This window comes from Rousettus aegyptiacus, unplaced genomic scaffold (genome assembly GCF_014176215.1).
Source record: "Rousettus aegyptiacus isolate mRouAeg1 unplaced genomic scaffold, mRouAeg1.p scaffold_m13_p_1, whole genome shotgun sequence".
Taxonomy (NCBI): Eukaryota; Metazoa; Chordata; class Mammalia; order Chiroptera; family Pteropodidae; genus Rousettus; species Rousettus aegyptiacus.
In genome coordinates this window covers 130474810-130499387 of record NW_023416284.1, presented here as the reverse complement: position 1 = coordinate 130499387, position 24578 = coordinate 130474810, and the positions used below count along the sequence as shown (strand labels likewise).

Sequence of the window (24578 nt, the reverse complement as noted above, 5' to 3'; positions counted from 1 at the left end):
GCCTTGTCCCCAAGGCTGCCTGCTGCTGTTTTGTTCATTTCTCTCAGGCACATACCTTCTTGGGGGCCCTGATTTTCTCACTCACAATTGGATAAGCCCAACTCACTCCCATAGTCACTAATTTTTTCAAGGAGAAAAGAGCTGGAAAGAAGTGAGTAGAAAGGGGTCTTGAATGAAGAGGAGCTGATGGTGACTAAGCTGTTTATATTCAGAAAGGACATGCCCTACTGCTGCCAACATTCCTCTCCTGGAAAAAAGTATGAGCCAGCAGGGAGAGTCTGGACACAAAATGGCTTTCCCACTCAGCCACCCCATGCCTCGCCAGGTTTTGAGGGGCCGCCTGCTTTCCAATGCAGCAACAACCATTTTGCAAAAGCCCCTTACGAAGTCCACTTGTAGACTTGTTCCCAAAGGAGCTTCTCTATCCTTGGGGTCAGGGAGGGGTGGCGCAGTTGGTGGCTTTCCCTTCCAGGAACTGGAGAAATGCCATGGGAAGGCTAGTGAAAGAGTCAGCCACCTGCTCTGCCCAACCATGCAGGGAGTTGGGTGAGAGCAGAAACATGCCTGAGGTATGAGGCCAATTCCCGCCTCATGCATGTGGGGAGACTGAAGCCTGGAGTATTTTAGCTGATGGACCCTGGTCAGGACGGACCCAAAAAGGCTGGCTTCCGTTTCCCTTTATTTTCGCTCTTGATCTTTCCTTAGGTCCCAACATTCTCCTGGGGAGGCAGGAAAGAGTAGGCAAGTTAGTGGCCTCTGTTTGGTGGTTTGTAAAATGGGGATAGTGACCCCTACATCTGGGGTCGTTTTGGGGATTAAATGAGATAACGCATGCAAAGCCCCTGGCACATACTCATTTACATCCCCTTAGAAAAACCTGTCAGGCCTTCTTCTGTGTGTCTTGTCTGTTAAAGAATTAAGACATTAAATTATCCCAGAGGCCTCTGTATTTTAAAAGGCCTCAAAGCCTTCCACTCCATTTCCTGAGCTCTGACACCTGCTGAGCAGGAGGATAAAAGTAGGCAGCAGGTCGCAGCTCTTGCCTCTTCTTCCTGCCCAGGTACTTCGTTCATCACTGCTGGTTCAGATCAGGAGGCCACCCCCTCTCTGGGAGTTCTGGTTCCCTGGAGGCTCACTATGAATAATATCATCAAGGAATTTTGTAAAAATAAAGGTTTCCTTAAAAAGCAGTTCTCAAATAGCTGTATTTGCTCCATAAAGTCCAAGTCGGACATTTGTGCAAACAGGAAGCTCACCTTGCCTTTCTTGTAGGGTGTCAGTTAAGATACAGAAGTTCAGCTAAGTAGCTAGAACAACAATAAACAGTAGCTTTCATGACAACGGGCACTTTCATAGAGATTCCTCTGTGCCAGAAACCAGTCTAATCAAGGTACTTACATACATGATCTTATTTTGGTCCTTACAACTACTCTGTGAGGTAGATACTATTATTATACCCAGGTGGGGGCACCGAAGCACAGAGAGGTGGAGTGACTGACTCAGGTCACACTGCTGCTGCGGTTAGACTCTTCCTCCAATTTGGGTCTCTTTCTCGTTCCCTCTACCCGTATGTCCCTCAGTGCGGGGCTAACACATCCATTAAGCAGAATAGGCATAGCATCCAGGGTTCACAAGTGATACTCTTAGGGCCCCCCCCCAAAATGTTTTAATTTCTTTTAAAATCAGAAGGAAAAAATGAAATTTTAGATAGAAGAAAATGTTTTAAATATATAATATTAATATATGCATCTTTATCCCAATACAGTTATAAAATGTTTTAAAATATATTTTTTTTAATGGAAGAAGGGGCTCATGAAAGCAAAAATGCCTAGAGCCCTCAAAAGTCATATCGTGGCCCTGACCTAATGCGCGGCTTTGTGGGGCAGGTGTGTGTGTGGGGTGTGGGCGATACTCTGAACTATGTGTTGTAACTTTCTACTGGAAGCTGTTGTTGTTGGCAGGAGCCTGAGCAGTCACCTGGTCAATACCCTGGGTTTACAGAAGAAGAACTGGAGGTGCAGGGGTTCAAGTGATGGCCACAGGACAACTGGGGGGCAGAAACTGGGTTTCTTCTGTGAAGTCAGCTGCAAAACTGAAAGCCTCATAAAAACGCCCCCTCCTCAACAGCTGGTGAAGTCCTGCCATGTTCCCAGAAAACCCGGCTATGAGTGGAATCATTCAGTAGGCTGCAGCCTGTCAGGGTGCTCTTTCCTCAAGCCATGTTTAAGGAGCAAATTGGACTTTCTGTGCCCTGGTCCCTGCAATGGCTGGGCCCAGTAGTGGGCAGGCTCTCCGAGAGCGTCGAGGGTCAGAATAGTCAGTCCCCTGCCCTACCTGAGTAAGCTTCTGAGGCTGGGAAAGACCCTGCCTTTGGGGGAGGCTGCAGGGGAAGAAGTGTCACCCTAGCAGGTGTGTGGTAAGACCTGAGTTTCTTACACATCAGCTGTCAAGATCTCAGTGACCAAAGCAGAGTAGGGGCCCCTCCTCCTCCCTTCCAACACCCTCCCTTAGGGCAGTTGGGCCTCTGGGCACCTTTGATCCCCTGCAGGCATTTCTCGGGTGTCCAGATGTCACTTGTCTAAAAGAGAGGAAGGGGAGCACACAGTGAAGTGCTATGGCTCCACGCCCCCATAAGCCCGTGAAGGAGGTTTGTGACTCCAGCAGTGCTGGCCAAGCAGGCGGGACTGGGCCATCGCAGGAGGGGCTTCCCGCTGCCTGTGGTTCCAATGATTGTGATAACCTGTAATCCCTGGGAGCATCTGGAGGTGGTTTAGAGCCAAGAAGCCTTCCCTGTGGGTGCTCCTGAGGGTCCCCATTCTATCTAGCACCTCATTCCTGGGCAGGGGGCACTGGCCAGGGCGTGAGTGGGTCTCTGAGGGAGGAGGCTGGCAGATGGCACATAGGTGACTCTGTGCAAGTAACGGAAGGAGCTCCTTCATCAGGGGCAGCCCTGCGCCAGGCCCCTGGGCCCAGCCTGCACCTCTCTCCCCTTAGCAGCCACGCGCACCAAGCAGGCCAGGTGAACAGAGGCGTCCCCTAGTGGTTGTGGGGTGTGTCTTCTCATCCCTGTCTTCCCTTCCTACTTTTTTTCTCTGAGAAGGACTTTTTTAAGAATTGATATTTTAAAGTAATTGATAAAGAGGAATTGGTCTAAGACTAGATACCCCTTGGATGACCTTTTCAGAGTGGAAAGAGAAAAGATTAAAAACCTAGCAGCTTCCTAATAATCCCAGGGATCAGTCGGAACACAAATACCTTGTCTAAGCTCCCAGCTGCCTGGGTCCGTGGTGTGTCCCTGTTAGAGGAACCTCCAGAGGCCCGGGGCTTTTCTCCATTTGTTAGAAGAAATGGTGCAATGCTGATTTTTAAATATTAAAATTTGATTTTTAAAAAATTGTGGTAAAATATATATAACGTAAGATTTGCCATCTCGACCATATTTAAGTGTACACTTCAGTGGCATTAAGCACTTTCCCAGCGTCATGTAACTGTCACCACCATCCGTCTCCAGAACTTCTTCACCTTCCTAAACTGAAACTCTGCATTCGGTAAACGATAGACCCCCAATACCCCCTTCCCTCTTCCCCCAGTCCTGGTATCCACCCTTCTACTTTCTGTCTCCATGAATTTGACTACTTTCAGTTTCCCAAACAAGTGGCATCATACAGTTTTTGATTAGCTTTTGTGACTGGTTTATCTACATATCATAATGTCTTCAAGGTTTATCCAGGTTGTAGCATATGACAGGATTTCCTTCCTTTTTAAGGCCAAATAATATTCCATTGTATGATTACATCACATTTTGGTTTTCCATTCTTCTGTCAATGGACATTTGGATTGTTTCCACTTTTTGACTATTGTGAGTAATGCTGCCATGAATGTGTATGTAGAAATATCTGAGATCTTGCTTTCAATTCTTTTAGGTATATACTCAAAAGCAGAATTGCTGGATTGTAAGGTAGTTCTATGTTTAATTTTTTTTAATTATTATTTTTTGTTTATTATGGTGACATTGATAATAAAATATAATGTTTCAAGTGTACAGTTCAACAGTAAGTCATATATATATTACATTGTGGCTATGTTTAATTTTTTGAAGAACTACCACACTTTCTTCAACAATAGCTGTACTATTTTACAATTCCACTAGCACAATGCTGATTTTTAATTCAGACCATATACACGGGAGGTAAAGAGACAATGTGGAGTCATTATGGATTCTTTTGATTATATCCAAGGAATTTGTCAGGATAGTCAGGAAGAATGGTGGCAACAAAGTAAGGTAGGTTCTCCAACCAAAATACTATTGTTCTTAAGACAAATATGTGTTTTTATGAGCTGCTATGTGTCAAGCAAGGTCTGTGGCACTTGGGCTTCAGTGGTGAGCAAGAAGGCCACAGTCCTTGGAGTTTTCACCTTTCGTTAGGGAGACAGGTGTTAGCAAAGCCCTTAAATCAAGATGTAAAATTGTTGCTTTCGATTTTATATCCCACATATGAGTGGTTTTTCAACTTCTGCCTGACTCGTTACACTTAGCATGATTATCTTAAGATCCACTCGTGTTGTTGCAAGTGGCAGTATTTCATCTTTTCTTATGGCTGAGTAATAGTCTATTATAAAACTGAAAGCAATAAAATGACAAACATGATTAGTGGTTACCGGAGGGAAGTGGGGGAGGGGGGGAGGAGGAAGATAGGGGTAAAAGGGGGTCAAATATTTGGTGACAGAAGGAAATCTAGCTCTGAGTGGTGAACACACAATGCCATATATATGACTCACTGTGTAATGATACGCTCGAAACTTATTTGATTTTGTTAATCAATGTCTCTCCAATAATTAAAAAAAATATAACAAATCGTGAGAGCTGCTGGGAAGAACAGGCCAAGAACCATGGGGTGGGCACAACAGGATCTGGTCATGGGTACAGCCAAGTATGGTCATGGGCTCCAGGAAACAACTGCTCTAAGGAGCCAGTGAAGAGAAATGCCAAGCAGCCTCGCTAGCCTGGGAAGCTCATGCTGTTGGAGTCCTTTACATTCAATTATTTTGCCTGAAACAATAGATTGTTCTCAAGGAGCTAACAGTCAGTCTATGGGGAAACATAAAGGATTAAGTGCAATCAAGTGTTGCAGAAGCAATGTAGGACACTTCTTCTTATGGGGTGGGGGGAGTGGTCAGTTCTCCCAAGATAGGGGTAAGAGAAGTCTTCGTTCAGGGGTGTAATTCTCACAATGAGTCTAGAAAGCTGCATGGTGCATGAGCCCAGGGGACTGAGAAAGGAAGACAAGCCAGGGAGAAGGTGCTCACAGATAAGGGTGCATCAGGGAATGTGAGTGGCTCTGTGTGGCTGCACTATGTCGGGTGTGTGTGCACGCACACGTGTGTGTGTGTACATAGGGAGGGGACATAGAGAGGGAAGTCTGGCTTGTAGGGCAGGGAAGCTCCACGAGGGCCGTGCTCTGTTTGGATTCTCAGCAGCACAGCTCAGGCTGAGAAATGACAGGATGAGATGCGTGTGCTTTAGGAAGTTCACATTGCGCCTGTGTGCAGGATCCCGGAGCTTTTAAGAATGGATGCTGGACAATGGCTGACCACCTACCACTACCAAGTGAAGGCCTGAATTGTGGGAGGAGTGATCTTTTCCAGATTTTACCTGAATCTAGAAAAGAGTTAGAGCTGTGGAAAGGGGCCACCCCAATAGACAGGAGACTCGGCCAGTCACTCTGCAGGGCGTGTTCTGGGAGAGAGTCAGTTCCTCTCACTCTCCTCCTGCCTTCTGACATCTACTGGCACCTTCGTTGGCTGAGCCCAACAAGACAGCAGGGGGCAAGGGCCTGCACCCTTGGGTTCAGGAAAGGGGACCCTGCCATGGCAACATACCTGCCCGCAGGGTATGGTCTGTGAGTCAAGCGAGTGTGCCCACCTTGGGTCTCCTTTCTAGGCTACACCTAGGTTCAGGAACCCAGAGTTACCTGTCCACATAGCCCTGAGCTACTTCCAGTTCCTACACAGGCCCCTTCCCCATGGAGACTGCTCTGTGTATATATGCGTATCTGGTCCTGAGAGGTGACTGAAGGGTGGCTGTCAGAAGGGGGTTGGATGGAGCAGAGATCCATGGGCGGGGGTGTCCATGTGCACAAGAGGCTCTTCTTTGTGCAGGGTGCTGCTGTGGGTAGAAGAAGAGGGACCCATTCTCGCCACCCTGCCATGTGCCGGCTCAGAACTCTGAGGAGTCTGAGTTCTGGACTTGGACTTGGTGTTTTGGGTTTATATGAAGGTGTATTTTTCAAAGAAATAGGATAAGATGTATGTCACTTTGCAGTTTCTTATAACTGTTGGATGCTCAAACATATAGCATTTAGACCTCTAGTTGTACTTTTGCCTGGGGGTAGGCCTGCAAATGTTAGTGCTGTCCATACAAATCAGCTCCTCAGCACAGAGCAGGGGGGAGGAGGGTGGAGCGTGGGCCTGGAGTAGCAAACCCAGAGGTCACTGTTGGGTGGGTTGAGATTGAATGAGTCAGGGAAGCCCAGGAAACGAGACCTGGCCAGTGATCGGGGGCAGGTTGGGGCACTGGCTGGGCCTGCAGTGCCTTCCCCATATCAGCTTCTAGAATACAGGGAACACTTTCTATGATAAATTCAAACGTCTAAGGAATGAATTTAGGAGAGAAGGTAGGAAACATTGGCTCATATGCTTCTTTGAGTATCGTTGGGTACTTGTTCGAGATGTAATTCTGGGGCCCCACCCCAGGCCTCTTTAACCAGAGACTCTGGGGTAAGGCCCGGCAACTGGGTTTTCACAAGCCCTGCAATGATGCTGATCCACATTCAAGTTTGAGAACTACTGGATGACTGACCTTTAATGAGCCTTCTAGAAGTGAGAGTTTAAAATGTCTTGCGCCCTGGTGTCCATTTTCCCCTTGCTGTGAACTTTTCCACTCTCCTTCCTCTACCAGCTGTCAACACTTACTACTTATCACCCGCTCCTACCCCATTGCACTTGTAGAGATGAGGAGTCTTTGGGCCTCAGCCTCTCTGACCTCTCTCACATGGCCGCCCTCCTCTGTTGAAACTCCTTCCCCCTGCAGTCTCTGTGATAGCTCTTCCCTGGCTCCTTCTCTGAGGTCCCTGGGCCCCTTTTCCTCCCTGCAGACACTCGGCCCCTCCCACAACCAGCTGGCCCCTTAAAGCTGATAAGGACTCTCAGTCTCCCTCCTGAGCCTTATCTGTGACCTGAACTCCAATTGCTGTTAAAGTCTAGGAGAGCAAACAAATTTCTTAAATTTAGTATCCAAAAACAGACCTGTCTAGTTGGGGCCCAGCCCTGCCCCACTGCCAGACACTCTGAACTTCCGCCTGGGCTAAGTAAAATACACTAATTTACACTAACATTTCTGTTGAAAAGTATATGCTTAAACTCTCAGCATTTCTGAATTATCAAGTTAGACAATATTTGTTTGTTAACGGGAGCATTTAGTTCATTTACATTTATTGAATAATTTATATATTATAATTTATATGTCATCCTACCCTGTCCTTATTATCCAACTTATTCTATATTCTTTCTTTCCTTTCTTGCTTTCTTTTAGATGGATTATTTTTGGTTTTTCCTATTTTGGCTTTCCTATTTTAGTTTTGAAAATCATATTCTTAGAATTTTTTGGTGGTTTCACAGAAAACCACATGGCTTATCCCTTGGCTTATCTCACTGGTTTGATAATTAGCAATTTTTATTATTCTCCTGACAAAGCAATGACCTCAGGACACTTTCAATCCATTTATATCCCTCCCTCCTTAAATGTTGTATTTGTTTTATATTTTCATTTAATTTTTCAACCCTACAATGCATTTTATGTAGTCAATGTTCACTTACAACTATGCATATATTTACCATTTTTATTGGACTATATTCATTCTTGCACACTCAGCTTTCCTTCTGAGATCACGTTCCTTCTGCTTGAAAAATACCTTTGTTTAGGGCAGGATGCTTCTTGGAAAATTTTCTCAATTTTAGTTTGTCTGAAAATTCTATCTCACATTCATTCTTAAAACATCAGTGGGGAAGAAATGACATATGTCTTAATTTCAAACAATGGATAAATTCCTAATGTGCTCTTTTCAGGACCACGTGAGAAGAAATAATGGCAGAAAAGCTAGGAACCAAGCAAAGCCCTTGGCTAAACATGAATTTCTCTTATGCTGCCTTGAATTTGTCCCCTCACTGGCCATCCTGCCTGAAATTACACCAGTGACTCCTATTTGGCTCACCAGATCCCTCTCTGAAAGCAGAAAAACACACAGCTATGTTAATGAGCCAAGGCATGGATGCCTCGTTAGTTTAACTATTTTCTTTCTAATATCTGATAGATCTCTATCCCACTCAAAACATAAAACTGTTCATGGAAGAAGTAAAAAGACCAGTAATTTGAAAGAATTTCTCCCCAAACCAGTTTGCGTAGGACCACAAAATGCAGAGTTCAGGAGATCCAGGGAGCCTTAGCCTTTGGCTGTGGGACAGGTCAAAGGCAAAGGTCCGCTCCATGCTTCTGGATCAAAGAGGGAAGGGCCATTGGTTCTGTTCTAGCTTGAGGAGCGAGTCCTTCAGAATGCAGCTCTGGAGCCTCCTGAACACACAGAATGCTTACCTCCAACAGCCCAGGTTCCCTGAGAACTTCGTCTGCACTCCAGCATTAATGCCACCCTCACAGGCTTTATCAAATTTTTCTTAGAAGGGCGGCTGGAGCTGTGGAGAGCAAGGCAGGCCCTGAGATCAGAGAGACAGTAACAGGTAGCAAGCAAGCTGATATATTTTATCTGGAAAGTGTCCTTAGCCCAAACCAGCTGCTGGTCAAACACTGTGAGCATTATCTGAAAACCAGGCCACCAGAGAGTGGGTTCAAAGACCTTTATCGTTTCTTCCCTTTGGCTCCTGAAACATGGGATGTGGCAGGTCACATGGTGCGTGGGTGGAGTGCAGTCCGGCTTCCAAAGAAGCAGCGCCTCCAGGGGTTAAAAGCTTGGACTCTAGGCTGTTTTAATATCTCAGACTAACAAAGGGTCTGGAGGATGAGGAGATTAACCAACCCCACTTCCCCGATGGCAATGTTAGAAGCACACAGCCTTGGTGCAGGGGTGCAGGGATCTGGATATTGGGAGAGAGCCCTGGCCAGGCTATTGGCAAACCCTCCCTTGTGTTGCAAGGCCCTCAGGAGAGAAAGGCAGACTATTCAGCCCTCCACAGGGAACATGGGGCTTCTGGCACATTTAAAGCACCCCTGGAGCCTGGAATAAGAAGAGAATACCATACTGCTGTCAGACGGGCCCTGGCCTAAGCCCTCGGTTGAGGAACACAGGAAAATAAAAAGACCAGTTTACATTCTGATTTTTCTAAGGTGAAAAAGTAAAAATAAAAATATAAAACATTATACTCATTTGCTTTCATATTTAAGAACATAGGAAATATCCACTAAATCCTGCTAGTAATAAATAAAATGCCTCTATTCAATTGGGATCAGCCCAAAAAACAAATCTTTAATTGTGAGATTGCACGTATTATCAAGCCTAAGGGGGAGTCGGCGAGCCCATCAAATGCCCTGGGCCACCTCTGTGAGGACACTTGCATTTGGGTGGAAACAGGGTTGAACTTTCTGGTTCTTATTTCATGTTAGCATCTCTGATCTTCCCTCTCTGCCCATGGCCAAAGTCTTGGTCCCTTACGGTCCATCTCATTCTTTAAGACCCAGACTTCCCCTGCCACCTTAAGGTTCTCCCTACTCAGATCACTATGCATCAGGATTTTGGGATCCTGCACTCCCTGGCTAGGGCTCAGAGGACCCAGGGCAGTGGGCCTGGCCTCTGGACAAGTCCTTCTACCTGGGATGCCCGGCTCAGCTGCCACTTAACCCTCTCAGAAACATTTCTTGCCTGTGAGTGTAATAGCATTTATTAAGATGTTTAACAGACACAGATTTTTGTTTTTCCCCCATTCTAGGTTTTTAAAAAATACATATTAAAATCTAAAAAACAAACAAACAAACACATTTTGTGGAAGCATAACATACATACCAAAAAAGCACACAAATTGTAAGTATAAAGCCCACTAAGTTAACACAAAGTGAACCCACTAATGTGACCATCACTCAGACCAAAAAATAGAACAGGAACCCACAGATAAACATAGTTTTAGAAATCTCATCACAGGCCAGATGAAATTGAGTGCCGACCTTCTGTGCTATGTATTCTCGTACGTTTCATGTGATATATGCTGAAGTTTTCAAAATTCCATATGGTGTTGTTTTTCACTGTGATCTAACTGTACACGTAAAAGATCTCATCTCACACGAGGTAAAAGACTTCTAGTGGGCAAGGCCCCAGCTATCTGTTAGGTACTGAGTAGGTGGGACTCGAATGACTAAATGAATCCGGCCCTGGGCTTGCAGGTGTCCCAACGCCACATTAGAGGTTCTTAGGCCTTATTCTTGGTCTCTCATTCTGTCCTTTTTAGATGTCACAGGAGGACAAATGACTAGCGTCTCCACTCAAACACTAGTGCAATATTAATACATCTACCCTACAGAGAACCCTGAGACTACATAATAGTAACCCAGCTCTTTGATTCATGCAGCAGGCATAGATTAAAAATTGCCTTGGCCCAGGATAAGCACATAAGGCAGACAGGCATTGCCCTCATGAAGAAAGCTCAGGAACCAAACATATCAGGAAGTAGCGAGAAAACCCTCCCAGAATTTGAATCACTGCCTCCCTCCTGCTTCAGTCAAGCTACCCCAACAAGGGCGGTCTCCCAGGCCAGTGGTGGAGGGGAACCTGCCTTTAACCAGTTATCTTTGCCCTTCTGCAGGCCCTGCCATCCCAGTGGGCGTGGACGTGCAGGTGGAGAGCCTGGACAGCATCTCGGAAGTGGACATGGTATGCAGAACCCTTGGCGGCAGCCTACAGTGTGGGATCTCGAGGCTAAGTTTCTAGGAGAGCCTGGCTGGCAGGGCTGCATTGGTGCAGGCTGTGCCTGAGTGGGCAGAGCCAGAGCTGGAGGGAATGAAGCTGGGCCTTGGAAGTTGGCCCAAGGGCAGTAAAGTCTGGAGCAGGGGTACTCAAGCATTATGGGTAAAAATAACTTGGGGAGTTGGTTTAATGCAGATATCTGGGCGCTGCCTCAGACTTCCTGATTTAGAGTCTGTGGGAGTAAGGCCCAGCACCTTATCCTTTGAACATACTCCTCAAGTGATATGAGTGGTCTGATGAACCACACTTGGAGGAGAGTGGGAGGTGGACATTTTCAGATGGAAATTCTGCCGTTCTTTGATCGCCAGTGCCCTCAGTGAGCATAGCTCCCCTACACTCTCCTTGGCAGTGCCCAGCAAGATCAGATAGTGAGGGAAAGCTCTTTGAAGAAGGCTTCTTTCAGCTGAGATATGAAGGTGAAGAAGGAGACCGCCAGGAGAGGGCCAGCACAAAAGCATAGAGGAGGGCCTTGAGGCAGAAGAAACAGGAAGTTTACAAATAGAGTGGGAGTGGAGAGGTTGGCAGGTTGGGAGGTGCTTCCCTCATGGGGGAGCCCCTGCAGGACAGTCAGGAGGGGGTGTGGGTGTGGTGGCGGAGCAGAAATGGGCACTGCCCTCTGAACCCACCACTACCATGCATCTTTCCACCCTTCCTCCACTTACTCCCAGAGGAGGATCTATGGGCTCTTATTTACTCCTTTGCACTTGTGTCTTAGTTCTGGCTATCGCATTAGGGCCAAACTCTGGGTTTAAGTCATCAACTATGCAGGTGAGAGACACTTTTTAACAGAATAAGCTTTCAGGCTGAAATTATAGTAGGTATACAGCTTCCCATCCCCTCATCTGACCATGCCCCTGATTTTTCCATCCTGAAAATATTTATTAAGTGCCCACTGGGTGCCTTGGCTAGCACTAAACTAGAGCCTTGGGATTCAGTGGTGAGCAGGACACAATTCTATATTCAAAGATCTTATAAATCCAATGATAGAAAAACCCTCCTAAATGGGACACTTGACTGTCTAGTTTCTAGAAGCGTCCACTAAGCTGGAATTGGACGTTAGCCAGTAAGAAGCCATGTGTGCTAAGGTCTAGGTGAGAGAGAACAGGGCTCTGGGGAGATCTCACCCTGCTAGCCCCCAGGCCAGGCCGTCAGGATCATAGCTGCAGTATTAATCTGCAAAGCTGGAAGGCTAGGTTGCTCAGTCTCCTGGCTCCAACCTCATGATACACAGAAATAAGCCATTCTCTTTCCTGTGCCTTTGACTCTGAAGTCTGAGCCTGAGGAGTCTGTTACAGTGGTAGATGAGGAGTCGATTTTAAGGAAGGAAGCTTTCAAAGCCATTTCTGTCTGGTCTTATTTCACTCCCGCAGGACTTTACCATGACCTTGTACCTGCGGCATTATTGGAAGGACGAGAGGCTAGCCTTCCCCAGTGCCAGCAACAAGAGCATGACCTTTGATGGCCGACTGGTAAAGAAGATCTGGGTCCCTGATGTCTTCTTTGTTCACTCCAAAAGGTCATTCACCCATGACACCACCACTGACAACATCATGCTGAGGGTGTTCCCGGATGGGCACGTGCTGTACAGCATGAGGTAACTGCCCATGGGGTCATGGTCTCTTTGTTCAATGCCATTTTAATATGTGTGGTTAGTCTCTTTGGCCCCGATGAGTTTGTCACTGTGGTTGGGTCTGCGGACTGCATGGGATGGTATGAGCCTTCTCATGCCAGTTAGAACTTTCTAAGATGAAACGGCTAGCAGCTCATGACTTCTCTGTCATCGGGGATCTTAAGCCTGGGTTAGGAGACTAGTTGAGCCTGAATGAATTGCGGGCGATAATAACCTTCTCTGTACCTTTCACCCCTGAGAGCCTATAACACTGGTTTCCTGGTAATAAAGATTTTTTAAAAAATAACAATAGCTACTGTTTATTGAGTGCTGTTATATATTGGCTTCTGGGCTAACTTGAATAATTATACAATCTCATTTACATCTTCCTGGCTTGCTTGTAAAGTTTATTAGAATTAGATGCTGATTGTCTTGGGTGGGGACGTGAAGGGGGCATAACCACCCAGGTGTCCCTGGGGGAGGCTGGATGAGACTGATGATAAGAGCCAGGGACAGGTGCAGATGTGAGCCATTAGCAGCCAACACCCTCAGTAGCTGGGATCCAGGCAGGGCACCAATCATTGATGCTTCTACAGAAGACAAATCTCTAAAAGTTAAGGTGCTGTAACTTAGATGCCTGGTTTTCCAGACTTCCGAAGTAGACTTGGGGAGGCAGAGGCTCTTGATTACATGTATGTTCTCCTTATTCTGAGCAGTAACTCTCTGTACAAGCCAACATGCATGTTTGGATTGTCTAGGATTACAGTCACCGCCATGTGCAACATGGACTTCAGCCACTTTCCCCTGGACTCCCAGACCTGTTCTTTGGAGCTGGAAAGCTGTAAGTATCAGTATTCCTAATGACAGATCATTGCCTTATTCCCTCTCTGACCTTGTGTCATTTTAGTAACCATGAGACTGAGTACTGCCTGCCAGGGTTAAGACCTGTTTCCTCCCGGGCCGGTGAAGTATTTCTCTGTTGTCAAACTGCATCGGAAGCAAAGGATTCAAATTAACTTATTTTCCTCTCCCCAAAGATGCATATACAGACGAAGATCTGATGCTGTATTGGAAGAATGGGGACGAATCCCTGAAAACAGATGAAAAGATCTCCCTGTCTCAGTTTCTGATTCAGAAATTTCACACCACTTCCAGACTGGCCTTCTACAGCAGCACCGGTAGCTAACTTTTGCCATGGTTTGATTCAAATGTGGAAGGAAACACACTAGAATTCTTCTTCAGCCTTAACCTTTTCCCTCCCAATGAAAACACATTCTCCTTATCAAAATAATTTATAGTCCTCCAAAACAGAAACATCACTTAAAAGAGGAGAGTGAAAAAGTTGCTGCCCTCTGAAATCCCACAGCCAGAGGTAATCATTCCTAACAATTTAGCAAATAGCTCTGTAGACGTCTTGTTTTAATTATGTAATTTTACAAAAGTAGGTCATATTTTACATGTTTTCCTGTAACTTGATTCGTTTGCTTTAGCAATATGGATTGGATAGCTTGCCAATGTATTTATTACCTATATTTAGATCTATACATTCATTTTTAATGCTTGTGTGACCTCATCTTGGACCCTGGGTCATGTCTTAAGTTTGGAGAGGATCCATTTATCTGCTCTTCTCTAATCTCACTATTAGCTTTTGTCTTAATCTTTTAGGACTGTCATACATAACAAAGTACCACAAGCTGGGGGCTTGAAACAACAAATTTATTTGCGCACGGTTCTGGAGGCTGGAAGTCTGAGGGCCATGCTCCTTCTGAAGGATCCTGGGAGGAATCTTCCCCGGCCTTTTGCTAGCTTTTGTTGGTTGCTGCATCACTGCAATTTCTGTCTCCATTGTCACATGGCATTCTCCCTGTGTCTCTGCGTCTTCACATGGTGGTGTCTCTTTGTGTCTATGTCCAAATTTCTCTATTCTAAGGACATCAGTCATTGGATTATGGCCCATCCTTATCCAAGATGACCTCATCTCACCTTGATTACATGTGCAAAAACCCTGTTTCAAAATAAGTTCACATGCATAAGATTGAGAGTCAGGATATTAACATATCTTTCTTGGGGACACAATTCAACCCATGACAGCTCTGCAGTAGCAATGGGACCTAGAGGGATTCTTACTTCATTACCTTTTGTCCCAGGTCTGAGAAGCCTGGGAAGCTTTTGTGCTACTGTTTGCCCCTGGATGGGCACCATCTCCCTGTCCGCCTGCCCCCATCCACACCCCTCTGTCCACAACATCGAACACTGGATGGATAAGAGTGAGCCCGGGTAAGGCTGTGTTGGTGTTGGGACAGCTCAAGCCTGTTTCACTTTATGCCCACAGTGCTCGTCCTCATCCCTCTCTTCTCTTTCACTCTGATAGGTATTGCCACACAGTTTCCTTTTTTCATCTATTCTTGACAAGTTCAAGTCAACTCTCTTTCTAAAACTACTACTAAGAGTTTCTTATATAACTTATTATGTGCCACTGTTTTGAGTACTTTATATAAAGTAACTAATTTCTACCCAACAAACCTTGTGTAGATGTTATTATTCTCAGCTGACTGATGAGAAAACTGAGGCAAAGAGGAGTTACGTTGTTTATTAAAGTTGCACAGCTGCTTAACGGCCAGGCAATCTGCTTTAGTCACTATGTGAACTCCTCTTAAATGCTTCCTGTGTTGGAACGGCATGCTTGTTTTCTGTTTGTTTATTTGTTTTGTGCCCCACTCGAGCTTTTTGAGACTCCAGGTTAAAATGCATCTTCTGCTCCTGTTATTTACTATGTACCAACAAACAGGTTTATCATCCCACCCCACAGGGGCTGAGATCTCACCCAGGAGTGTTCTGTTTGGAACATAGAGTGTATATTTTCAAAGCTCCTGGTTCTCTCCTTGTGTTTCCAAGGCAACTCTCCCTGATTTTCTTAGACAGAAGGAAAGGATAATGAACTAGTCCTTCACGGAATAAAAGCAGCTCAGCCTTTCCAGAAAGACCCTGTGCAAACCTAAGGAATAATGTGATTTGCTTCATGGATGCCAACTTAGGCTGATGAGATTGGACAAAGGCTGTGGTATGAATAAATGATTCGTAGTTTCTGTCCTATTTGAAAGTCATTTTTTATCTATCCACTGCATTAAATGCTCCTGCCTCATTCAAACAGCCCATGAACATATGCAGCAACCACATGTCAGGCTTGTCTGAACCCATTCTAATATTCCAGCCTTTCCCTATTGACCCAACTCTTTCCTTACCTGACTCAGTACTAATTTTCCACTCCAGCCAGGTGGCCTTTGTCCCCTCAGCAACATTTCTCCGGTGCAGCCTGAGGTCCACCTGGCTCTGAACCACAAGAGGAGTGTATTTAAAAAGGAGAATTCTGGGCCCCATTGCAGCTACTGAATCAGAATTTCAGGTGGTGGAGCCCAGGAATCAGAATGTTTAACACATGATTTTTATGCATGTCAAAGTTCAAAGATCATTGCTTTTAATCAATGTGTTTCTCAAAGTATGGTGCTCAGACCAGCAGCATCAGCATCACCTGGAAACTCTGAAGATGGAGCCCAGCAATCTGTGTTTTAACGAGTCCTCCAGGGATGGTGTACACAGATTGCCAGGCCCCATCCTCCACAGTTTCTCTTCAGCAGGTCCGTGTGGGCCCTGAGAGTTTGCATTTCTAGCTAGTTCCCAGTGGTGTTCTTGTTGCTGGTCCAGGAACACCACTTTGAGAAACGCTGTTCTAAGTCAAGGTTTCCTAGCTTGGGCAGCACATTAGAATTACCTGGGAAACTTTTTGTTGTCATTGGCTAGTACTTTTTTTTTTTTATTGTGGTGAAATACATATAACATAAAATTTAACATTTCAGCCATTTTTAAGTGTGCAATGGCATTAAGTATATCCACAATGTTGTGCAAGCAACACCATTATCCATTTCCAGAACTTGTTCATCGTCCCAAACAAAAACTCTGTACCCCTTAATATCCCCTTGTTTCTCACTGCCCCCCAACCCAGGAACCTCTATTTTATTTGTGTCTATGAGTTTTACTATTCTAGATACCTCGTATCAGTGAAGTCGTATATTTGTCCTTTTTGTGACTGCCTATTTCACTTACCATAATGGTTTCAAGATTCATCCATGTTGAAGCATGTTTAAGAATTCCATTCCTTTTTAAGGCTGAATAACATTCCATTGTATGGATTATATCTGTCCATTCATGCATCAATGGACATCGAGTTGTTTCTACCTTTTGGCTGTTGTGAATAGTGCTGCTGTGAACCTGGGGGACTTTTAAAACATACCAATGCCTAGGGCCCCATCCCAGACCAACGAAATCAGAATCTCTCTGGGATAGGGCTTTGGAGAGTAGTAAAGCTCCTAAGGGTTCATTGGGTGCAGCCAGGTTGAAAGTCACTGTCCTCAGCCTGCATCACTCACCGCCATCACTGAGCCTCTCCTCTTTCTGTCCACTTGTCCACCTTATGCTCATCTCCTCCACGAGGTCTTCCATAATCATTCCAGACAATGGTTATTCAGGTCTCTCTTTTCCAAAACACAAAGCACTCACTGCTTCCACAGATGGACATTTTAGCATTTAGATATACACTGTTCTATATCTTGAGCACTTCCACCCTGTGGGACCTCCATGCAATTCCTTGAAAATTTTTGAGAGAAAGAACCAAGATCGAGGCCACTACTATATTGAGAAGACGTCGTGTAAGAGGGGCTCTGGACTGACCCGAGCTCTGACCCAAGTTCAGTCTGATTCAAGCTGATATCTTAAACAAGCCTCTGGGAATGTCCCAAATAAAAGAGTTAGATTCAATTTGGGTTGCAATTATTTACATAACATCATTGTGAATTTTGTCTTAGTTACATACTACCTATGCTGGTGTCAACTTAATTTTTTTCTTTAAGTCAGCTCCCCTCTTGTAATTTATTTTGAAAAGGAATTTTATATCACTGTTATTTATGTCATTTGCCATAAATAAAAGATGACTTTAATAATAAATATAATGAACATAAACCAAAAAGAACCCACCTCTATAATCATCTTGTATGTCATGTATGTACCCCACACTTTGAGACACAGAGTGGAACCATCTCTGAGTTCTAACACTTTCTGACAAGCCTGGGCTGAGATGGGAGTGGGGTGGGGTGTGCACACAGCTTCAGTCCACTTTACACTTTCACACTGTCCTTGACACCATCTTTGGTCTCAGTGGTTGGGTAATGATCTTGTGGATCATTTGAAACCTTACAATTTTAATCCTTTTTACAACCACTAATCAGTGATTCTCAAGTTGCCAAAATGAAATGATATCTATTTCCTCATTTTTTCCTGAGGAATGAACAGATGGTAAATGACTTGCATGAAGTGAATGAAGTAACTTCCAAGGCGAATGGTGGGTCAGGGGTAGAACTGATGTCAGACTTCAGAGTCACATCAATGGCCTATTTCTTCTTGTGATGAATGCAGTGATTGACTGAGTTGACCAATCCCATGATAAAGGGAACAGTGATAAGAGACCAGGTTGGCTGACTTCTGCCTCAGCAGTATTGGCTTCGACGAAATAGAACCAGTCCAACTTCTTATGCTCCTGACCAGTGAGTCTCTCAGGAAATGTGGTTGTGGTTTGCAAAGAACAAACAAGCCAGGTAGTCATGTTTCACTTCCTGCTGAAGATGAGAGAAACGTCAGGGAAAGGAGGGCTCCTGGGGAAAGGGCTGGTTTGTGCCTCTCGAACTGGACCTCACTGGCTTCTTCCTGTGTCCCCCAGGCTGGTACAACCGTCTGTACATTAACTTCACGTTGCGTCGCCACATCTTCTTCTTCTTGCTCCAAACCTATTTCCCCGCCACCCTGATGGTCATGTTGTCCTGGGTGTCCTTCTGGATCGACCGCAGAGCTGTGCCTGCCAGAGTTTCACTGGGTAAAAGCATTTAATGAGGTGTGGTAGAGTGGTTATTCAACCGATAACTACGTAAAGAAAAAGTAAGAACATTATTCAGAATTCTTAACTGATGGGCCATCATAGTCAAAAGGAGCAATTTTTCCTCCTGCTTCTTGTCTTCACCTTTCCCATGCTATCTTCAGTTTCCTAGGCTACATTGTGAAAACAACAAGGAGTTAAAATGACATCAGCTCTTCTTGAATCATGCCAGAAAGATAAAGCCTATTTGGGGTATAGACTTCCACCACTGGTAGTATTGGAGCTCTGGACTTTGATGAATATGATGATTCTACAAATGCTAAAAACTTATTCTTTAAATACAAAAACTTTATGTAGACAGACTGAGAGTTTGGGGGCAGGGGCCATATTATGTGATATCTGGGAAGGAGAGAGGTGCACTCCCTGGAACTATGGTTTTAGTCCTTCACAGACCCTGAATTCTGGATTGAATGTTTATATTTGACTAACTGTTAATCTGGACAAAATCAGACTGGGCCCTGAGAAATGTGAGGGTTTGACTAGCAAGACGTGGTGAAAAAAAAACCCGGCACAACAGGCTTCCAGGAATTTCCAGTCTCGATGTGGCTTAGATGAGGAAGCACGTGTGCATTTCTTGAGGTTTGGGAAGTTTTCCTTAAAGGTGTCCGTTAGTACTGTTTTAAATTCCACATCTGAACTGATTCTTTCTGAAGCAGTGCTGACCTTCTCAGCCACATCACAGGAAGCCAGTGTCCCGAGGCCCTTAAAGTGAAAGGACACAAGCAGCGAGGAAGCCGGGAACCGGCTGGCTGCTTATGCAGCTGATCCTTGCACCTCTATGAAGTAGAAACTTGCCTGGGGAATTTCTCGTTAGGTTTAAGAGATGGAGAATGTAAAAAGGTGACTTAGTGATGTGTGGGGCAGCTCTGTACCCTTGTGAGAAGCTGAACTAAAGCTGGATGTTGCAGGTATCACCACGGTGCTGACCATGTCCACCATCATCACGGGCGTGAACGCCTCCATGCCCCGCGTCTCCTACATCAAGGCCGTGGACATCTACCTCTGGGTCAGCTTTGTGTTCGTGTTCCTCTCGGTGCTGGAGTACGCGGCCGTCAACTACCTGACGACAGTGCAGGAGCGGAAGGAACGGAAGCTCCGGGAGAAGGTCCTTGTCTGAGCTCATGCTTCTGGTGGGACGAGAATGGGGTGGAAGGTGTTGCATGTAGACAAGGGAGATGTTTACATAAAAGGAGAAGGATCCATTTCAGAATAGGTTGTAGCTTTTGCCACAAAGGGTCTCAGATATCAGAAAGTCTGGACAAAGACTAGAAGCAAGAAGACTGTAGTTTTGTTGATGCAGACGAACCATTTAAAAATACACTGCAGGCGTCATAACCCTTTAACTTTATGCATAACTCTTTAGAACAAGGGCACTCTCCTACCTAATCCATTTTTGATTCACGTGTAAAGTGGTGGAGTCCCACAGCTAGAACCAGAATGCGTGGATTTAAAGCCCCGACTCTGACGCCAGCTGTGTTATCTCAGAAGAACCGTGTATCCTCTCTGGTCCTTAGTTTTTGCCTCTGTATTTGAGGGCCTTTAGAACTAAATCACGGTTCTAGATGCTGACTACATAGCAGAATCGCCTGGGGGCTTTAAATTAATCTGGACTGGAGTGTGGGCTTGGTCAGTTTAAAGGGCTTCCCGGGTGACTCTAATAGGCATCCAGGGTAGAGAATCATTGGGCTAAATGATCTCTGGGGATCCTTCTAGTTCTGCCTTTCTGTGGTTCTGAGTAGCCATAGGGCTTTGCTCTCGACCCAGGCCACCTCTTCTGGCCCTCTGACAAGGCCCAAACATGCCTGGCACCTCTTCTTGTGTTTGCTGCCTGCAGTTCCCATGCATGTGTGGAATGCTTCACTCAAGAACCATGATGCTGGATGGAAGCTACAGTGAGTCTGAGGCCAACAGCCTGGCCGGGTACCCGAGAAGCCATACTCTGACAGAAGAAGACCAGCAAGACAAAATAGTGGTTCACCTGGCCCTGAGCAATGAATCCAACACCTCCAGGAAGAAAGGGCTTCTGAAGGGCCAGATGGGTCTGCGCATCTTCCAGAACACCCACGCCATTGACAAATACTCCAGGTTGATATTCCCTGCCTCCTATATATTTTTCAACCTAATTTATTGGTCAGTGTTTTCCTAGGGGCTCCAAGGCTGTGCCTGAGAAAGGGCCTAGACATCTATGGGGCCAGGCCAGCCGTAGGCACTTAGACCTGCTGACCCCACTCCCCCTCACCAAACAGAGCAGCAACCCTTGGACCCTGGAGAGCAGTGCCCCCTTCTGGAAGAGCCCAGGAGCCCTCCAGCTGCCCTTTCCCTGACCTCACCGGTTTGCCCCTCCTTCATGCTGTGCTGTGTCTTACTTCACGTCTCTCTGAGACTGTCTTCTTCTGTTCTTGTGTCTGAACAGATTCACAAGATCCTCCCACCTCGTAAAAAAAGATTCAAATGCCTTCCAGATGTTTGAGATCCTTGTGAAGCCTAGGATTTCAGTTGTGAAAAAGAAAGGAAAATGAAGGGCAAGCTTAGGGGCACTCTGGATAGGAGATGGGAAATTAGAATTCAAAATAAGAATAAAATACCTGTAAACTCATACAACTGGATTAAGTGCCTACGAAGGCAAAAAGCTCAGATGCTAGACTGGAAATGATTTGCCTTGTGTGAGTCTGGCAATTTGCATGCTTTTGTGATATTAGGGGACAGTATTCATTCAACTACCCATTCAACCATTTATGAAATATCCACCCTGTGCCAAGTGCTGTGGAAATAAACAGAAGTCTCTTTTCTCAGAGAACTCCTCTAAGCCCATTCTGCATGCGGCAGAAAGCGCTTCTGCTCTTTTCTCGTCCTTGACCCCCACTAACCCCTCAGACCCAGTCTGTTTGCTGGCGCTTTTAATCCTAGCCAGAAAAGCACATTCTGTCTCCTATGAGGCCCTCAGAAAACCAGCTCAGTTCTTTTCTCCTGGAATCTCCATGCAGGACCAGCCTAGTCTGGGGAGAGGGACGAGGACTGGAGAATTAGTGACAGCAGAACTTGATCTGAGGGCGGAAGGAGGCATGGGTCTGCTGTGGAAATTTGCTTCACGTGTTTTCCTACCTCTGTCTTTGGGCTTCTCCCCCAGCAGCCATGAGTCCTCAATGATCCCTGTGTCCAAGCCCTGCCTCCACCCCAGGGATCCCATTTATGCTCACCAGAAGTGCTCTGTACCCTAGAATGATTTCTCCCTTAGTTCCACAAGCTAGTGACTATTCCTCTAATGCAGCTAAACTCAGATTAGAAAAGCAGTTCTATTCATTGACTCTACTGTAAACTGTGTATGACCATTTCCTTCAACCCTGCTAATTAACATAAGAGAATCTCTAATTAGTATAATTCCTGGAGGTATAGAGGATGTGATTTTGAGAAGAGGCCTTTTCTTGAAATCACAGCACTTGGAATTAGAATTAGAAGGCTGTTCTGGGGGAGTAGGGAGGGAATGCCCACTTCAGATTTCTTGCTTCCCAAAGGAAGTTGTTTTGCCCTTTTTCCCATGGCCCTGCCACCTTCCTGCTCACGGTCTGGGTATCTGGTCCTTTGGTCAAGAATAGACTAATAGTATAGCAAGAGAGCATAACCCTGCCTTAAATCAAGTAGTCGCTGGCCCGTGGAGGCTGCTCCATAGCTCCTGGCTCCCAGGGTTCCCAGTTCCTGAGGCGTGGAGCACACGTGGATACCAGAGCCCCTAGAGGTTTCAGGCCAGGGGCCAGAGTGCCCTGGTCCTCTCTCACTTACTTCCTCAGCATGACTGACCACTTAATTGTTCTCTGCATCCCAGCTTCTCTGTTCCTTCCTCTGAGTCAGGCCCTCACCTATACTCCTGTGTGACCTTTGTCCCAGACACTTGCTCTACCATTCCATTGCCCATGATGAGGACCAGACTCATCATCTCCCATCTTCAGCCCTGATCTGAACTGTGGATTCCAGCCCACGGTCCAGAGGTTATGTGATCAGGGCTAGGATTCAAGGAGCTGAACTCTTAGTGGGACCAGCTCTGGGCAACAATATAACATAAATTATCTTGGGCAATTGCAAATTCAAGAGGTCCCCAAGACCACTCTCAGGTTTGATAATTTGCTAGAAGTTTTAGGATTTGGAGAAAAAGAAACGTAGATGCTACATGCACATGTAGAAAAAGACATGCTAGATCTATGCTGTCCAATGTAGTAGCCCCTAACCCTGTATCTATTTAAATTTGAAGTTAAATAAAATTTAGAAACCAGTCCTCGTTGCATTAGTTCCATTTCGATAGCTCTGCTCAATAGCCACATGTGGCTACTGTATTGGACAGTGCAAATCTATAAAACATTTCCACAGTCACAGCAAGTGCTATTAGTGCTGTGATAGATGAAGGGATCAGCCTGAGCAAAGACGTGGGCAAAGTAGAAAAATTTGGGATTGCAGAGTATAGGGTTTGTGGGGCAAGTCATCTGTTTTGGCTGAATCCTAGGCTCCGGGAACAGGAGGTGAGAGACCCCACGCCAGTGCTAATAAGGACAGTTTCTCCTCCATGGAGATGTCTGGCTCAAGACCACTGGATTTCCTAGCCTCATAGACAAATGAAGAAGAAAGTATGTAAATAAGGATGGTTGGATGGTATAGGAATCTGGACTTGTTGAGAAACCTTTAATCTCTAGAGACTCTCCTAAGCCACAATGCTGCTCAAAGAATGATAATTATATTGTCATTAGATATATAATATTGCTTCGATTGTCTTATTTAATTATAACACAACTCTGTTTCTGACTACGTTGTCTTCAGAAATTGAGGCTCATATAGCATGGTAGCCTGTTTACACTTAAAAAAAATAAAGTTATATTTTAACTAGCTTATATATTTAACTGGAGTTTATTCTATAGCAAACATATAGGCTCATAAGCAGCATTTTATCATGTGGGACCATGATATAAAGACACCGTTGTATTTAGCATCGACTTATTGCATTGTCTGACTCTGCTTGAGAACTGCAGAAAATTAAAAGAGATAAAGAGCAAACAAGAGTAGTAGGAGGACACAGGAACTAAGAAAATGTTGAGAACAAAGAACGAGTCACTCTAGCGACAGGAAGACAGAGGAGTTAACGTAATTATTATCAAGGATGCTTGAACGATACTTTATTTCACAGAACCTAAGACACCATCAAATGTAAGCTGCACCCATATTTTATGTACTAGTAATAAAGAATAAATTCTGCTAATTAAATTATAGCATGCCAATGATTATAAGATGAATACTGATTTCGTCAATATTAAATTGTGAAAAATAAGCATACTAGAATAAAATAAATATGTATTATACAAAAACTGGTGATCAGACCTACTTCTTTGACACCGAGGAGCTTCATTGCAAGCTTGCCTTCAAGGCCTTGTGCCCAGGCAGGGTGTAGGGGTGGTGGCCGAAAAAGAAATCAGTGGAAACACCTTTCTGCCATTAAGGAGCTTACACTGCAGTGGGCGTGATTCAAAAGAGGGAGAGATCACAGAATTTGAGGAATAAATGCTGATTGTTGTCAGTTTTGAGCAACAAATAGATCTAATTTCAACTAGTGGAAAAAGAGGAGGGGGTATGATAATATAGCAGAAGGAAAGCTCAGGTGTGTTCAGGGGACAGCGAACAGACATTCTATCAAATGTACAGAAGTCTTGGGTTCTCATTGTCCTAGTTTCATGGCCCTGGTGTCAAGGGTCCTTCTCGGTTCATCCCACATAGAATAAACCTGGGGAAGAAATTTAACTGGTCTGGTCTGGGCCATGTGTGTCAAAATGATCAGAGCTCTGCGAGTTTAGAAAGTCAGAACTCTTCAAAAACACTTAGATTCAGTTCATTCTTTTGTAAACATCTGCAGAAGGGAGACTGTGAATTCAAAAAGGAGACAGCAGCTTAGTTTGAAAGAAGTAACGGATTAGGAAAATAATGGCAATAATAG

General features: G+C 45.1%; 1 protein-coding gene across 1 annotated transcript in view; it reads left to right on the top strand.

Moving 5' to 3' along the window:
* The window catches only part of GABRR2 (gamma-aminobutyric acid type A receptor subunit rho2), a 33877-nt gene extending 10057 nt beyond the window's left edge, over window positions 1-23820 (top strand). The window contains exons 3-9 of the mRNA XM_016140617.2: window positions 10861-10928; window positions 12392-12615; window positions 13389-13471; window positions 13668-13808; window positions 18398-18550; window positions 19519-19715; window positions 20445-23820. Of these exons, the coding sequence (XP_015996103.1) occupies window positions 10861-10928; window positions 12392-12615; window positions 13389-13471; window positions 13668-13808; window positions 18398-18550; window positions 19519-19715; window positions 20445-20756 (1178 nt within the window). The 3' untranslated portion in view covers window positions 20757-23820. The remainder of the gene's footprint in view (window positions 1-10860; window positions 10929-12391; window positions 12616-13388; window positions 13472-13667; window positions 13809-18397; window positions 18551-19518; window positions 19716-20444) is intronic.
* Window positions 23821-24578: the final 758 nt, after the last annotated feature.